Below are 18,156 nucleotides of genomic sequence, written 5' to 3'. Positions count from 1 at the left end.
ATTCCATTGTATGGATCTACCCAATTTCTTTTATTCATTAATGAGTTTATGGATATTTGGGTTGTTTTCATGTTTTGTCTATTATGAATAATGCCGCTGTAAACATTTACTTGACAAATTTTGATGGGGGGCACAGGTTTTCATTGCTGCTGGGTCAATAGGAGTGGAATTGCTGGGTCATATGGCACATTTAGATCTAAGTTTTTAAAAAACTGCCAAACTATTTTCCAACATGGTTGCACCATTGTACATTCCTACTAACGATCTCAGGGTGTGTTCCTCTGTCTTCTTGGTAACACCTGTTACCTCTTATTGCCTGTCTTGTATTCTAGTGGGTGTGCAGTGGGATCTGATTGTGCTTTTAATTTACTCTTCCCTAATGGCTAGCAAGGTTAATATTTTCATGTGCTTCTCAGCTGTGTGACTATCTTCTTTGATGAAATGTCTATTTAAACATTTGCTCACTTTTTAACTGGGTTGTCTTATTATGTTTAGGGCTCTTTGTATATTCTGGGTACAAGTCCTTTATAAGCTTCCAGTATCTGACTTGACTTTCCATTTGATAATTTTTATAAATAATCTGGCTCCATCTGGCACTAAAACCAGGCTACATAAGTGCAGAGTTTTTGAAAGATTTCTCACAAGTGTTGGAATCATGGAGTCATATAAATATAATTGTTTTTTAACCAAAATACTATGTTATGCCTTTAAAAATAATACATAATGTGCTTATTTTTATGTTTTCTTTGGACTTCAAAAGCAATAGGCTCACTTAATAATCTAATACAGACTGAGAATATGAAATTTGTCAACAACTTTGGTTATATAAATGGCATTATTTGTGTTTATTCACTGATTAACTCTTCCAGGGCAATGACAATGACATGTACTTAAAATCCTGTCATATACGTGAAATCTAAAAAAGTTGAACTCATAAAATTAAAAAGAGTGGAATGGTGGTTATGGTTAGGGGAGGGGTATGATGAGAAAGAGGAAGATGTTGATAAAAGGGGATATAATTTCATTTAGATGAGGGGGAAACTTTAATGTTCTCTTACACAGAATAGTGACTAGAAATAATAACCCATCACATGCTTCAAAAGTACTAAAAGAATAGGTTTTAAATATTTTCATCACAAAATAAAAATATGAGGTGATGTATTTGTTAGTTTGATTTCATTATTCCATAATGTATACATATATCACATGTATATTATTATACATCCATAATAATATAATTATTATTTGTTAAAGACAAGAAAAATTTTAAAATAACAAATAATGTAGTAGGAACTTTGTGAGGATAACCAATCTAATCTCCTATCTCTTAGCACAGTGGTTCTCAACCTTCCTAATGCCACGAACCTTTAATACAGTTAAAAGGGGTTGCAACCCACTGATTGAGAACTGCTGCCTTAGCTGGATGCACGAACATCATTTTTACTACTTAAATACTTTAATCCATTGGTTCTCAACCTTCCTAATGCCGCGGCCCTTTAATACAGTTCCTGTGGGTGGCGACTCACAGGTTGAGAACTGCTGCTTTAAGCAATGAGGAATTCGTCCTCTTTGATGCCTTTTATTTTGAGATACCTCTTTTTGGTGAATGTCCATCTCATATTCGACCAAAATTTGCTTTTCTATAGTTTCCGTCTATGGTTCTTTACTTAGTTTGGGGTTTTGCTGAGGGTTTTTGTTTCGTTTTGCTTTTTACTGCTGTGTAACAAATGACAACAGGCTTAGTCACATTAACCAACACACATTTATTATCTCACAAGTTCTCTAGGACAAAAGACAGAACACCAGAGGGTTCTCTGGATTCTCTGCTTCAGGGTCTTACCAAACTGAAATCTGGGTGTCAGAATGACCCTGGGGAAAGGTTCACTTCTGACAAGCTCCTTGATGTTGCTGGAAGGATTCTTCTCACTGCAGCTTTAGGCTGAAGTCTGTGTTTTCTTGCTGGATATTGACTACAAGTTCCTAAAGCCGCCCACAGTTCATGCCCACAGGGCCTTTTCCCTAGGGCACCATAAAACATGGCAGCTTAATTCTTCGAAACCAGCAAGGAGGAGAAATTCTAATTTCAGTCTGTTCATGCGGAGTCTTTATAATGTAACATAACCTCAGGTCATGATGTCTCATCACCTTTGTCTTATGAAGTAACCTAATTACGGGACCAACATCCCATTGCCTTTGCCATATTTTCTTGGTTATAAGCAAGTCACAGGTCCTGCTTCACTCAAGAGAAGATTATAAAGGATGTGAATAGCATCAGAGGGGAATCAAGAATGCCTCCCGTGAGACCTGAACAAACTCTTGCCATATTAATTTTCCACTTATATGGAAGTAACTATTGTGACCGCCACCACCTCCACGAGGCTCTCATTTTTTCCTATGACAACAATGACTCACAGAATTATAAGTGGCATAACTAAATCATATTTGGGAAAGGCAGTTTACTAAGAACACAGACTAGAGAGGATAACTATAATAACTACCTTTTGTGGAAATCTTCTGTGTGTGTAAAACAATGCTAGAGTCTTTACATTCATGGCATTATTTAAATGTTCATTTATTTATTTATTTCTGGTTTGGTGGCTGGCAGTACTAGGAGCCCAGGCATCCTAGTCAGAAATATGAGGTTTGGTTCCCTCCAAACCATTTCACATTCTGTCTTCTTATTATAATATCTCCTAAGTCCTTTCCATTCTCTCCCACCTCACAGGCATGGCCTTATTTTAAATCCTTATCATTTTTTACATGGATTTCTGCAACTATTTGCAAACTACATTTCTACATTCAGAATTGCCTTCTCTTAATCTGTCACGTGTTACCTATGATTTAAAAATGTCTGTGCATTTAAGAGACAAGTTATCTGCACCAAATACACCCAACGAACAATGATGAAATGGACGTAGTCTACCTGCTGTGGGCAGATATATTCCAAGGGAGAATACAGAAAGTGAAAGGCTTTGGTCCTTATCAATTTTTAAATTAAGCTGGAAAAATACTGGGAACTCCTTGATTAGAACTCAGTCCTGTTCTTGCAGGGGGCTCTTGGCTTCACCCTCTGGGCTGTTAATTTCATCCTTTAAGTCAACTTTTCTATTTCAGAAAAGGTGGCACATGTTTATGGCTGAGTAGTTTTTTCAGCTTGCTTCCTTCCAGTAAAATTATGTGGCTCAAACAGCCTCTTTTTATTTTGTACCATCTCTGGAAGTGATTATGCTGATACAATTCTTTTAAAAACTCTGGGTCCACTGTGAGTCTTCCTGGGTCCATCAGACTGGACAACATTAATATCCACAAATCTCTTTGATTTAATCTCTACCTTAGGCTTCTGTTGAACACCACCCTTACCTTTCTTAGATGTCGTGTGTGTGTGTGTGTGTGTGTGTGTGTGTTTAAATACTTTCATTCTCAAAATCTTCAGAGGGCCTTTTGTCTGACGGATCAATATTCTGAGGTATGGCCTTAGATCATGCTGAAGTTTTAGCAAATGATCTTGTACCTTCACCCTTGGCTCATCTTTAGATCATGTCTTTTCAACAGTACCCTAGATTTGTATGTTTTCTTGGAAGCCATTTTTTAATTTTAGCATTATTTGCCATCTGGAGAGGCTGAGAATTTTCAAAATCATCCAGTCCCAGATCATTAGTCATTAACGATTCTTTCTTTAGTTCATTTCTTTTCTCTCTCAACTTATGATAAGCAGCAAGAATAAATCAGAGGGAAACTTCAACAGTTTATTTGGAAATTTCCTTTGTTACAGCCCTCAGTTTTTTAGGTGCTATTTTTTTAGCTCCCCATATCACAACAAGCAACTTTCTGTCACTCCATGACAAGGACCTTCCTCCTCCAGTTTTCGGTAGTCTGCTGCTTTTTCTTGTTAAGCCCTCCTCACCAGCAGCCTCCTCAAAGTTCAGGAGTTCTACCCACAATCTGTGCAAAGCAATCTATGCTTTAAAAAAAAAAAAAAAAAAAAAACTTGCCTCAAAGTCTATACTGCTTCTACTACTGCCTGGTTCCATGCCTTTTCCCAAAATTTAGGGTTCTCTCTTAATAGTAAAATCTTTATTCATTATCCATTTCTGGATAACAAATTATCATAAATCTTAGCAGCTTAAAACAAAACACATTTATTATCTTACATAGTTTCTGAAGATCATGAATCCAGAAATAGCTTAGCTAAGTGATCATGGCTCAGGGTCTCTCAAGATGTTGGGAGTCGTCTGAAGAGTTGACTGGTTTGAAGGATCTGCTCTCAAGCTTTGTTAGATGATTATTGGCCAGAGGACTCAATTTTTCACCATTTGGGTCTCTGCATAGCACTGCTAATGACACGGAAGCTGGCTTCCCCAAAAACAAATTATCCAAGAGAGACAGGGAGCAACGAAGATGGAATCTTCAGTGTCTTTTATAGCCTCATCTCTGAAGTGACATTTATCACTTCTATATTCTGTAAACCACACCAGCAAACTCTAAGACTGTGTGGGAGGAGACCACTCAGGGTGGATTTACCAGGAGGCAGGGATCTTTGAGACTATCTTTTAGGCAGCCTACAACAAATAATAATGATGTAATGTCATCATAATTTCACATGTTAAAATTATTTTACTATTTCTGTACATTTTCCTCACATCAATTATTGAGCATCCTCCTCCACTAACTCTGTTTTATACAAATTCCAAAGGTTAAATTGACTTTAGGATAAGAGTGAGTGATCTCTTATTTCAAATACTATGCTTCGTCCTGACTTCTAAAAAAAGCCATCAAGATTAAGATTAGGGTAAAATTTTGAAGTCACAAAATATCCATGATTTTATATTCCTTACATATTTTTTCTCAACCATAGTAAGCATTAGACATTTACAAATATAAACAGCAAATGGTGTTTGTTTTCTCTGACAAAATCAAATGTTAATGGTTTCCATCTGACTTGTCTGTAAAAACAAAGCCAATTTATAATGTCCACGATTTCTCTTTGTTGAAGGACATTTTCCCCATTCTCTGACATTACTACACTAAAGCATGCATCCATGTGCTTGTATACGCATTCTGTGACATACCTCTGCATCCAGTCACCTGGGGCACACGTACACTCACATATATCATTTAGACATGAATTGGTGGCACTTTGGCAATATGAATTAGGTCACCTCGCTGCCTAGCTGCAGTGGTTGGTTGCCATGGAAATGATGTACAAAGTAACTTTCAGAAAATGCTAATGTTAATGCATCTTCATTGGAAGAGTTTATGTATTAATCAGAAATGAAGAGAACTTCAGTAACAAAACAGTGCAAATATCATAGCAACAAAGGCTGTCTGTTTGTACCAAATAAATCCAATTCATTATCTTTTGCTCTGACCTTGACCACACTGCACATCCGTCTTCCCTGTGCTCTGCCATTAGTGAAAAGGTACCTTTTTAAAATTAATGTGAGATTTCATCTTTAATGACTATACCCGTAGACAATTCATGTTCCATTGTATACTGCATAAGGTCAAGACTGATTCCCATGGTTCCCTGCCTCCACAGGTTGGCCCTTATTGCCAGAGTGCTTATCTGCCTTCAAAACTCGCTAGTATCATCTCCCAACCCTAATTAACAATACCTTGGTTTCCCAGAGCCATAGTTGCTTGGAAAATAGATTAAAGTAATTCTTACCTTTTTGGAAAATCTTTTTTTTGTCATAACATACTGTTTATTTTATGCATATAATTTTATATAATGCCAATTACACAAAAAATGTTGAGTGCATAAAATATGAAAAAATAAGTAAAAATCACCCAGGAACATATCAGGTAACTGTAGACATCAACTTTTTTAATATGTGCATCTCTTCATTATTTTTACATATATCATTTAGAAGGAAAGTTATGTTCATATTGCTTTATGAAATCATTTTTTCCCTACAAAATAACTTATGGAATCATAGAACATTAGAGTTAAAAAACAACTTTTCTGTCCTATGATACAATGTGCCTCCCCCATACCATTTTTCTGTAGTTATATAAATTGGTTTCCCACATGTTAGTTAGTTAACTAAAATGACTTTTGTCTAAAATAACTTTTATTAGTTAGTGACTAGTTGATTATATGTGATAATGCTATCCTAAATGAAATACAAATCTTTATGGATAATTCTTGCTTTTTAGAGATGAGTCAGTCCAGTATAGCTCACACTTTAAGTCAAATAATCTAGACTTAAATGGGAGTGCTGCAGGTTATAAATATTTGCTGCCGAATGTATTAATTCATTATTGTTTCAAATGAGTCTCTTTCAATATTAAGGAACTGAAATCTAAATTTACTTCACTAATTTTAGTTACACAAGACACAGACTGATCACCGTCTAGTATTGGTGGGGTCTGGCTGCTCTGCAGCCCATCACCCGCTGAACAGGTATGAGCTGTTAGAAAGCAGGTCATGTCTGTAGGACTCAATGGAACAGCCAGCAATTATTTTCTAATCAGATAAATTTTATGTGTAGACAAAGAGGTAAATCTAGTCACCGGTGACCTCAGAACAAAATTGTCAGTATATTATCTCAGTTATGGTATTTCTTTGTAGGAATTATTTTTGCTGTTGGCCTAAAAGCACAGGAATTAAGTATTACCTGTTTCTCTAGGGCAACTGCCCTCCAGTCTTACTAAGAGTATGTAAGGAATACCTGGGGATTTGGTTTAAAATAAAGATTCCTGGAGCCCATCCTCAGAAATTCTGGTTTAGTAAGCCTGGGGTAAGACGTGATGTCTGCATTTTTCTCAGCCTTCCCCTTCCTATCTTTCTTGGCATTCTCAAAGAAATGGTCCACTGGCGTCTAATATAGAGCACTGCTCTAGGAATTTGAAATAATTTATGAAACTCCCTAATTTAATTTTCTAACTAGAAATATTTCCAACTCTAAGATGTAGGGAAAAAGTAAAGGTTAAAGAGTAACTGCAGCTAGGCTAAAGAGGGGAAATATTGCTGTCAAACTACTGATATCTGCCTTAATCACAGCAGCCCAATCAAGAAAACAACAGCTTCACAGGGTCTTATAATAAATCAAATGATTGTCACAAAGGCTTGGGTACCTCAAATTTCCCAGCTGGTAGCCAGCCAGCCTTATACTTTGTCTTTTCTTTATAAATCCAAGAGTACAGTACTGAAAAAAAAAATTTTTTTTAAAAACTCTATTATTTTAAGTATAAATAATAGGCTGAGAAGAGTGATTAGGTCATGCTTCTTTAAGAAAGAAATGAAGTGGGTGGGGGAAGAAAAGGGTATTGAAAGCCTTTTAGGAAACAGGTAAAAATGAGAATCAGGCTTGTTACTTTCCCTTGAGCTGGTTTGGAAGTGTGATCAGTCAGGGTCTCAGGAGGAAGCAACTGGCACATTGGCTGATATGAAAAGATTAAAACAGAGGTCATTTACCTAAAAAAGATGAATTTGGTGCAGAAAGGCAAAAAATCAATAACTGACACATCAGACAAGCACAGTGGAGAGCAAAGTTGAAGCGGTAAACCCAGTGAGATTGTGCAGGCCTTCTTGGCCACTGGAGGGAATATGCATTTTCATAATAATCTATGAAAGGGCTTGAGCAGAGGGTTAGAGAAACAAGGGAAGAAGCAATGAGATCAGTAGGTTGTAATTGTAATAAACCTGCTGATGCGTGATGGTGACTAGGACTAGGCTGGGGTCTGTAGAACTGTGAGAAATGTTTGGAAGAAGAAGTGTTTGGCAGACACTTTACCATGGATTCAAGGTTGTCATGTAACTTGTGGCCCAAGAGTTTTCTAGTTCTCTGGCGAAAGGATAAACTCTAGCACAGCATATATGGGAATTTGGAGAATTGTAGGAAGCTTCTCCTCATATGATTGCCAAGTCAGTTAAATAATGAGTATTGTAGCATTTTTTGTGGTTGAACTTATATTTAATTTCCTCCTTGTCAGTTAAAATATTCAAGAATGTTAGGCTGTAAGAGAGCATTAAAATTCAAAACCAACGTACCTGGGCAATCACCCCTCAGTGCACTAGACAATGCTATTAGCAAGAGTAGAAATAACAGTGTAGAACATGCACTTTGACACGGAAGTAGAGAGACTCTGAAAGGATTCACAGGGCAACTGAGTTTGTATTTTTGAACTTTTTACTGTAACAGTAACAGATATTGTACTAGTGACCCAACAATTTGTGAAGGGAGATGAAATTTTCATTGAACGTACAAGCCCTTACTCCATAGTTTTTATTCTAGTCCATAGGTTAACAGCAACTGTGTCCTTTTGAATTATTTTCTTGAGCCACTAATGAGTCATAATCTTCAGTTCAAAACATATGGACCAGAGAGTTTAGGCAAATCTCTCGTTCCCACTCTGAGTGGCTGCATTTTTTATGCGAGCTCTTCATGTGTGGGCAGTGCCTGTTTACTAGCTGATGTCAAGGGACCGTACAAAAATTTCTCCTTTGCATTATCTAACTCAGAAGGAAATTGCACTTAGAGGTTAAGTTTAGACTTTCGATTTAAGATATCATATTGGATTGCAGAAGATCTAGGTTTATATTTTGACAGTTATTGTCCGTTTTTTTCATGAGATCCCATGTTCCTCCAGGTGAGGAAGTTCAACTTACCTGCATATCCATTCATGCAGCCACTTCAGGCGGCTATTATAAAATACCACAGTTTACATGGTTTATAAGCAGCTGAGATTTATTTCTCACAGTTCTGCAGCCTGGAAGTTGGAGATCAGGGTGCCAGCGTGGATAAGTTCTGGTGAGGGCTCTCTTCTGAGCTGCAGACAGCTGCGTTTTTGTTGGGTCTTTGCACAGCAGAAAAAGGGCAGAGGACTCTCTGGGGTCCCTTTTATAATGGCATCAACCTCATTCATAAGGATTCAACCCTCATGATTTAATGACCACAGAAAGTATCCATCTCCTAATACCACCATGTTTAGGGATAGGATTCCAACATAGGAATTTGGGGGGACACGTTTAGTTCATTGTACCTAAGATTCCCAAGATGATGTATCATGCTGAGTAATGGCTCATAATTATTGTGTAGTGAAATGAAGCCAAACACTAAGTAATAAATATATTATGACCTTAAATTGAATCATGGAATTCCAGAAACTTGGATTTTTTTTAAATCAGTTTTGCTGTTTTACCAGGATATATAAATTTAGAACTTTCAAAATTGTTTTATCTTCCTCATAGCAAAACTTTTGTTCGTTTCACATTTTTGCAGTTTTCTTAGTTCTTTTACATAATATTTTCTCAATTGAAATTAAAATAGCCCAATGAAGTAGGCAAGACAAATATCACTTCTATTTTTGTCAGGGTAAAAGCCAAACCTGTTCTTAGTATAAAGGAAACATCGTGATCTGAACCTCATCTATTTCTATACTCCCACTCTCGTCACTGTCCACCACCCAAATCACTCAACAACTATATTAAATACTTACGCTTTCTTCCCCAAACTTGTGGTTTTTATAATCAATATCTCTGTAGACATTTTATTTTCCTCTTACCGAAATGCTGATTCCTGCCCCAACCTCAACTTTGCCTGGCTAATTTCTACCCATCCTTTGAAACTCTCTCAATATCTCCGCGTTTACGAAGTACTTAGCAGAAGTAGGATGAGTGATAGGAGTTAGGAGGATATCAGAGTAAACCAGACAAGAGACGAATGAGTCAGTGAGTGAGAAAAGCAGAGCTAGAAGCCATGCTGTGCTGCCCCTGGGGAGGCTTGGCTGCCAAGTAACCATCTTCTTTCTGCCACGGGCTCAGGAGCTCCCTCGTGATACCGCCGTGCCAAAGATCCCGCTATGCCACCTACTTTGACGTTGCCGTTCTTCGCTGCCTACTCCAGCCCCACTGGTCTGAAGAAGGCACCCAGTGGTCTCTGATGTATTATCTACAAAGACTACGACACATGTTGGAGGAGAAGCCTGAAAGGCCCCCGGAGCCAGATATTCCCCTCCTGCCCAGACCCCGGAGTAGCTCAATGGTGGCAGCAGCCCCCTCGCTCGTGAACACTCACAAAACCCAAGTAAGAGAAATTCTGTCCATTGTCATTTGAACCAACAACTCTTTTTACTTCTGTACCTCCAGCTCTCACTCCAGTGTTGACTGTTTGCTTGGTGGATTCCTACGTTGGCATTATCCTTCCCCTTGCACCTTTCTCTGACGGACCCTTTTGCAGTTTTTTTTTTTGTTTGTTTGTTTGTTTTTTTCAGTTTTTGGCCAGGACTAGGTTTGAACCCGCCACCTCCGACATATGGGGCTGGCGCCCTATTCCTTTGAGTCACAGGTGCTGGCCCCTTTTGCAGCTTTTTAGCATTTAATCTACCATTCAAAGAAGTGCATCTCTGGCACGTAGGAATTTAGTATAAGCCTTAGTGTATCCAGAATAGTGGAATTGGTTCTTCCTCATAAAGTACTAATTAATAGAGAGTTCTAACATTTAATCTCTTGATTACTAATATCATAAATTGTGTGGGACACTAGAATTTTACTGAACATTTGAACCTCTTTTGCATAATTCAAAAGTTTCCAACGTGTCTGTGTCATCATTGGGAATATTGCTTTGTGATCATCTTCCTTCATTATAAATATTTGAAGACATCAACTGAGTGCACACTGATGTGGCCACATCCCCATGAAAATTGCTTTTTGATAAATGAAGTCCTCACATCAGCTGTATCATCCTGAGCACCTGTTTTCCCCTCTTCCTCATCAGCACTGTGCATTGAAAATGTAGAGGAAAATATGACTTGTGTGTTCCAGTTGTTTGAATTTACTTAAATGTGAATTTAGCTGGGTCTCAATTTTTTTCTGCATATTCTGAAAATAAGTGTGAGCAATATGAGAATAAAAAAGAAATAGACACTCTTTTCATAGTAGATTTTTTGTCCCAAGTGGATATCTCCTTTGGTGAATCATTAAATGGAAAAATACTCTTCAATTATAAAACAAAAAGAAATATTCAGTGTCTCCCCGTTTTCTTAGCATTCTAGATCTGGGGCTGCAAGGCCTCACCTCTAAAAACTCCAAACAGAAGTTAAAATTACTATGAAACATATTTTCTGAATAGTAGAATTTGTATTCTAAAAGTCCAGATTTGCCAGTTAAGTACTTCATAAATATATATATTAAAACCATAGGCATATTCCTACTAAAAAATGTGACATCTTAGTAAGAAAAGTATCTGTATATAAAGTCCTAAGTCCCTGATGGTTGTCTGTCTTTATTAAGGATCTCACTATGAAGTGTAATGAGGAGGAAAAATCTCTTAGCCCTGAGGCTTTTTCCAAGGTTTCGCTGACCAATCTGCGGAGGTCTGCAGTCCCTGATCTTTCTTCAGACCTGGGCATGAACATTTTTAAGAAGGTGAGTACAGCTGCATATGCTCTTTGAATATTTTTGTAATTTTAAAACATCAATGGGGCCTGAGGTGTTTCTAGATCAGATAACAGTGTCAGGCAGAGTGGGAAAGAGACCTACAAAAGAGAAATCTGCTCCTAGCTATGACACTGGTTTGCAGGATGGCCTTGTGGAAGGCCCTCTGCGAGTATGAGTGTGATTCCCATTGTAAATGTTACTCAGGGTTGTTAGGAAGCTCAGTCCTAATGCCATGTGTAAAGTGCCTGGTGTAGTGTGGGGATGAAGGCAGCTGTGGTCGCAGTGATGATAACTCTGTATGGGTCAACTCGCTTTATCAAGTACCTTATAGAAATAGTTCTCATTGAACCCTATGAGGTATTTGTTCTCCCATTTTGGAGATAATAAACTGACTCTTAGAAACTTTAGGACGTTTGCCAAAGATTGAGTCTGAATTCAAAAGTAGGTCTTCTAGCTAAATGGTAAACTCTTAAACGTCTTAACACAATAACTAAGAGGATGCCACGAAGTATGTTAACCAGTTTGCTGGAGGTATTTCAAATTGTATATAAAACCAGCACACTGTACCCCATGACTGCAATAATGTACACAGCTATGATTTAATAAAAAAAATTAAAAAAGAGGGTTATCCCAGTGCCAACAGTAAAAAAATAAAATAAATAGTAAACTCTTTTGAATCCACCACTCCATCCTCCTCTTTTATAAGTATATGGAGATAATGAAATAGAAAATAACATATGGAGCAAATATATATGTAATGTTTTCCCCCTTTCCAAAATTATTAGTTTAATTATATCAAGGAAGAACACAGAACATTTCGTTAACTTATCTCTGAGCACAAAGCGTTGCTCAGTAAATAGTTAGGTCTGCTTTCATTCAGATGCAGCGTGAGCAAGGGCCACACAGTTTTTCTAGAAACATTGATCATTTGAGGGGGGGAAATGATGTTTTCAATACTGGCTGCACATGAGAATTTTTAAGAATCTTTCAAAAATATAAGTTTCCAGGCCTGATCCCAGACCAGTTACATCAGAATTGCTGAGGGTTAGGCCCATGTACTGGTATATTTTGAAAGGTTCCCAAGCAGTTCTAAACTCTCAGTCACACTTTGTGTTCACCTTGTCTGACTGGTAGAAATAATGGATTTGTGCCAGTGTATGCTCTGTATCTTTTTTGACTCTTCTTGTGAGCAGTGGCATCCATTTGCTGTTGGCTGGCTGAAACAGTGAATCTCAATCTTGTAAGATGGAAGGAAAAACATAGGCTGATCCACGTGGTGACTCAGGGATCTTGTACTCTAACAGTGTTTTGTAAACTGTAATGTGCATCAGAATTATCTACCATGTTTGTTAAAACACATCCCTGGGCTTCACCTTCTGAGGATCTGATGCAGTTATGTCTGAGAACTTGCATTTCTAACAAGTTCCCGAGTGAGCTAATGCTGCTGATCTGGGGACCACACTTTGAGAACGTCTCCTCTAACCCAACCTGGGAGATAAACTCATGGAATATGTGTCCTTTTGCCTAGTTTTTTCACTCTTTTGACATGTGGCGATTTCTCCCATGGTATTCAGTGATTTTCTGGGACTCCTCTTCCTGGAACATTTCCTGTAGTTCACTGCAGTTGATGGAGCTGCTTGGGAGGCAAACCATAACCTTCCCTCTGCTCTGTGCCTGTTCCTTCCTCTCTCATCACTATAGTTCAAGAGCCGCAAAGAAGATCGAGAGAGAAAAGGCTCCATTCCTTTTCACCACACGGGGAAGAGGAGGCCTCGAAGAATGGGAGTGCCATTCCTGCTCCATGAGGACCACCTGGATGTGTCCCCCACCCGTAGCACATTCTCCTTCGGAAGTTTCTCTGGGCTTGGGGAAGACCGGCGAGGCATTGAAAAAGGAGGCTGGCAAACCACCATTTTAGGTGATCACAAAGGCCTTCCACAGTCGGGCAGGGCCTGAGCGACCTGTTCAGGATTGCAGCTAGGGCTCCCAACAAACCTGGATCTTTCTTGAGCAATTCAGTAATGAAATTTAGGCCCAATTACAGGTTCCCCAGTATCGAAATAATGTTGTATCTTCACAGCAAAGAAATGCAGATAATTGAATTAATTTTGCAAGCATTCTGTATAATTAGACAGGTGACTGTCCTATTGAGCTCACTCTAGATACAGAAATATGGCCTTAGAGGACTCTCTGTGTTAACTTTCTTTGTGAATCAAAAGACAGACTTTTATTCAACTCTGATATTACCAATAAGGAAGAAACAAAGCAAAGAAAAAAATCTTTTTTTCTTTCTGGATGGCATATTAAGAAGGCCAGCTTAAAATTAGGAGCTGGCAGCTAGCCAGGCCCCAGCAGATGGTTTCTGACATTTGGCTTAGATAAAGCCTGACCTTCTTGTGGGAAGCTTTATCAATCACCTTGACCCTGAACACCCCCAAAGCAAGTTCAACTCCTGTTATTTTGGCTATGGCTCCCCCTCTTCCTCATATCCCCTCTCCTCTCACTTCTCTCCATGGGAAAGACAAAATCTCAGCAGTCTTTCCAATTTGTAAACAATCTTATGGGTGCCTTTGTTTATTCCAGGGAAATTGACCCGACGGGGCAGTTCAGATGCAGCCACTGAGATGGAGAGTCTGAGTGCCAGGCACTCGCACTCCCACCACACCCTGGTGAGTGACCTCCCGGACCACTCCAACAGCCATGGAGAAAACACCATCAAGGAAGGTGGGTAGGAGGTGAGACCCGCAGACGGGGGTTCAGATATTTTTTTCTGGTTTTTTGTTTCCTGTTCTTATACCAATGAAAACAAATATTTCTTTGTAATCTGGTCCCTTATGTTTTTTGAAAACTTGTAATACTGTATTACATTGCTTGGTAATTTACTTGTTAATCATTCTTAGCATATCCTTTGTACAAGCAATAGCTATTTGATAGCACACTATAAATGACATGCCTCTCACAGGAAAAGCAAGGACAAGCTATTCATAGTTGTCTTTGAAAGGTCATAAGCCTCAGAGCTGGGGGCACTTTGGAAGACATGTAGATTCAGTGCTTCCAGCTCCTCTGTGAGCTCCCTCTGAAAGGCTGTCCTGCAGCAGGAGGAAAGCCACTGCTTTTCAAGGCCACTGATATTTTCAGATAAGTGCCTTGTGTGCTTTGTGTGGAACAAACATGTATCTCTGGGTGGAATTGAAGACAAGTTCTTGTTCTGTACTTTTAACAAAATAATGGCTCTTATTTTTATGCTTTTATAGAAGTATAATTTAATTCCTCTTTTTCCTGAACTCTGTTTCAAATCTTCAAAGACGTCTATTAGCTACCACCACAAATTATCCTCCATTACTTTCAACCAGAGGAGAAAAAAACTATTTTTGTTCGTTGTTCCATAATTCACTAGATAAAAACAGGTATTCTAGATAAATAGTTTATATCAATATGAGCTATCATATGTCACTGACTAAAATCTACCTATTAAGATCAACTAAACTAAGTTAATGTTAGACAAAAGTTGAATCCTAACCAGCCTTAGAAAAGCCAGTTGGAAGTCACATTCCTCTATAACCTTCAATATTTACTATGAATTACATGGCTTTAATGGCTTCTATACATGGTACTTGAGAATAACTATACTTGATACTGTAAGTCAAATATTTATGAAAGCTACAGCTGTAATTGTGGCTATGATTTAAATAATAGCACAACCGTCTAAATGATGTTGCAGGTTAATATAGGGAAAACTAAGACATTGCTTTCACTTTATTAGTGCGATCCCAGATCTCCACCATCACAGTTGCAACCTTCAATACCACATTAGCGTCATTCAACGTGGGCTATGCAGACTTTTTCAGTGAGCACATGAGGAAGCTCTGCAACCAGGTGCCTATCCCAGAGATGCCACATGAACCCCTGGCATGTGCAAACTTGCCTCGAAGCCTCACGGACTCCTGCATAAACTACAGCTACTTAGAGGACACAGAACATATTGATGGGACCAACAACTTTGTCCACAAGAATGGAATGCTTGATCTTTCGGTAAGGAGAAAGAATTGTTTCTTACCAAAGCTGGAAAGATACGGACTCTTTGCTCTCATTTTTACAGGGTTGTGTGAAATAGGCATATAAATTCCTAGAAATGTTGAACCTTAAAGTGAAAAGGTACCCATATAAAACATTTCACAAATGTGTCAACCATCACAGATGTCTCTTTCCTTGTTTTTCAGACACTGCATTAGATTTAATCTGATCTCAGAATATTTTTGTAATCTGAAAACCACAGTGCATACTGAATACAGATATGTAATTATGTGTGTATTCCCAAGTCCCACTTTTCTAGAATGAGAATAAAGTACTCTCCACTTTCTTTTGTTATACAAGCACCAGGATTATAAACCTCCTGTGTAAATGTGAAAATGAATAGAACTTCTTAAAAGGTTTAAGCTTGCTTTCTCAAGAATGCCTGTCTTGAGCACGGTTAATAGCAAGTGAAAGGATTATCATATTTTACAATTATATTTCACAAAATTTTTATTACACATTAGGGAACTTGGTGTAACAAATAATTTAAAATATTAAAATCAATAGAGGGACATAATTTAAATGCTCAAGTATTTTGGATGTAACTCACTATGCTTCAGTATTCCCCTTAACTGTCTATATCACGGCAAATTTTAGAAGAGTTAAGTGAGATGATTTGTGTATGTGGTTTAAATTTGGGGGTTGATTTATACTCTATATTAAGCACATGCACAAGTTTATAATGCAACTAAGAGGAAAATTTAAAAATTATTGGAATCATTTATACCCAATGTTGTACCCCCTATGACCTAATAAGATAGAGTCGGACCCACTTAGATTAATTAATTAGTAATTTATTTTACCTGCCACAGGGGCTGCTGCTTCGAGAGGCAGTCAGCAGTGAAAGAGGGGGGTGGGTTGTCTTTTATAGGTTTTGTGCAAGCATATTACAGAAGCAAAACGTGGCTGGTTAAGGGGGATTACAGCTCGGGTAGTCATGGATACAGCAATGGTTACAGTAATGTAACCATGATTAATACAGCTTTGGTTGACAATGGATCCATTTCATATCACAATGGCTATGGCTATATAACAGTAATTAATCAAGTCTCAGTGAGTTTTCCACCATTGTTCATCTACTGAGAACTTCAGGGTTTTCTTCCTTGTTCTGAAGTTTGTCCTTGGCAACCCTAGGGGGAAGGTGGGAGCCTGGGGACGTGGCTGGGAAGCCTGTTCTCAGTCACCCTGGGGGGAGGAGGGACTTGCCTTGTTCCCAGAGTCAGCTCTGGGGAGAGGAGGGAGGAGGAGGGAAATGGGCTGGGAAGCTGGTCACAATACCATGATCATGGAATAGCCTAAAGAAATGGATGAACAGAATAGCCAGATGTATTTAGGAATAAGAAGAAGAATCGACCTCTGTTTGTCTTTGCCTTCCCCAGGTGGTCCTGAAAGCTGTTTATCTTGTGCTTAACCATGACATCAGCTCTCGCATCTGTGACGTGGCCCTGAACATTGTGGAATGTTTACTTCAGCTTGGTGTGGTGCCCTGTGTAGAAAAAAATCGAAAGAAGAGTGAGAACAAGGAAAATGAGACTTTGGAAAAAAAACCAAGTGAGGGAACTTTCCAGTTCAAAGGAGTGTCTGGAAGTTCCACCTCTGGCTTTGGGGGCCCTGCAGTTGGTGGAGCTGGAGATGGTGGAGGAGAAGAAGGAGGCGGCGGGGATGGAGGAGGAGGAGGAGGAGGTGACGGCGGAGGAGGCGGAGGAGGAGGAGGCGGCCCTTACGAGAAAAATGATAAAAACCAAGAGAAGGTAGGATTGAGTCACCTTTTGTGTCTTCATTAAATGTCACTCCCAACATCTTCCCAATGCTTGCTTGCCAGCAGTTTATTAACACAGAACAACAACTTGTCACTACCGTAACCAAGTGGCACGTGTAGAAATCTCTTCATTAGGTTCTCAGCAGGCACAGGTGGGAACAAGTTAGATGGAACAGTTTTCTAAATCTAGAAATCATTGCCATCCAAGCGATGTTATAGCTCATTCTCTGGTCATGTTATTTCTGCAGGAAAACAATTCAGATACACTACGTTTCCACAATTCTCAGTCTGACACCAAGAACAGCTTTTTTCTCAAGACTTTCAGAGTCTGACCTAAATGAGCAGTGTCTTAGTGTGCTTAGGCTGCCTTCACGAAATACCACAGACTGAGCAGCTTAAACAACGAAAATTATTTCTCATAGTGCTGGAGGCTAGGAAAGTCCAAGATCAGTTTGCTGGCAGGTTTGGTTTTTTCTCTTAGTTTGTGCGTGACCACCATCTCATTGTGAGCTCATATGGCCTCTTCTTCTTGCATATGCAGAGAGACAGAGAGAGAGACAGAGAGCATGTTACATGCTTTCTTGAGTCTTTTCTTCTATGGACCTAATCCCATCAGTCCCCAGAGAAACATTTCCAAATATCCTCAGAATGAGGGTTAGTATTTCAACATATAAATTTTGAGAGGATATAAATATTCAGTCCACAACAACCAGTATAATTTTTCCTCCATACAAAGTTCTTTCTCTTGATTTGGGTAACACGTTTTTGTCAGCCAACTTTAACCACAGTTAAGGAGAAAACAAGGCAAGAATTATAGTTGATTATAGTTGAATGATTTATATGGTATTGGTTTTAAGTGGAAACAACTCTCCTAGCCTCAGTCCATTCATGTCTCTAAGTATCCCGTCCTCGTAGCTTTATTGATTATTTCTGAATTTAA

General features: G+C 38.6%; 1 protein-coding gene across 1 annotated transcript in view; it reads left to right on the top strand.

Moving 5' to 3' along the window:
- Nucleotides 1-18,156, top strand: part of UNC80 (unc-80 homolog, NALCN channel complex subunit) — a gene marked incomplete at its 3' end in the record, with an annotated part of 190,042 nt that overhangs the window by 25,051 nt on the left and 146,835 nt on the right. Inside the window, exons 7-12 of the mRNA XM_023510374.1 lie at nucleotides 9,770-10,031; nucleotides 11,237-11,371; nucleotides 13,085-13,301; nucleotides 13,967-14,107; nucleotides 15,147-15,415; nucleotides 16,837-17,208. Of these exons, the coding sequence (XP_023366142.1) occupies nucleotides 9,770-10,031; nucleotides 11,237-11,371; nucleotides 13,085-13,301; nucleotides 13,967-14,107; nucleotides 15,147-15,415; nucleotides 16,837-17,208 (1,396 nt within the window). The remainder of the gene's footprint in view (nucleotides 1-9,769; nucleotides 10,032-11,236; nucleotides 11,372-13,084; nucleotides 13,302-13,966; nucleotides 14,108-15,146; nucleotides 15,416-16,836; nucleotides 17,209-18,156) is intronic.

Source organism: Otolemur garnettii, unplaced genomic scaffold (genome assembly GCF_000181295.1).
Source record: "Otolemur garnettii isolate 467f Iridium unplaced genomic scaffold, OtoGar3 scaffold00013, whole genome shotgun sequence".
In the NCBI taxonomy this organism is placed as follows: domain Eukaryota; kingdom Metazoa; phylum Chordata; class Mammalia; order Primates; family Galagidae; genus Otolemur; species Otolemur garnettii.
The sequence above is the reverse complement of the archived record's forward strand: the minus strand, read 5'-3'. Positions and strand labels throughout refer to the sequence as shown.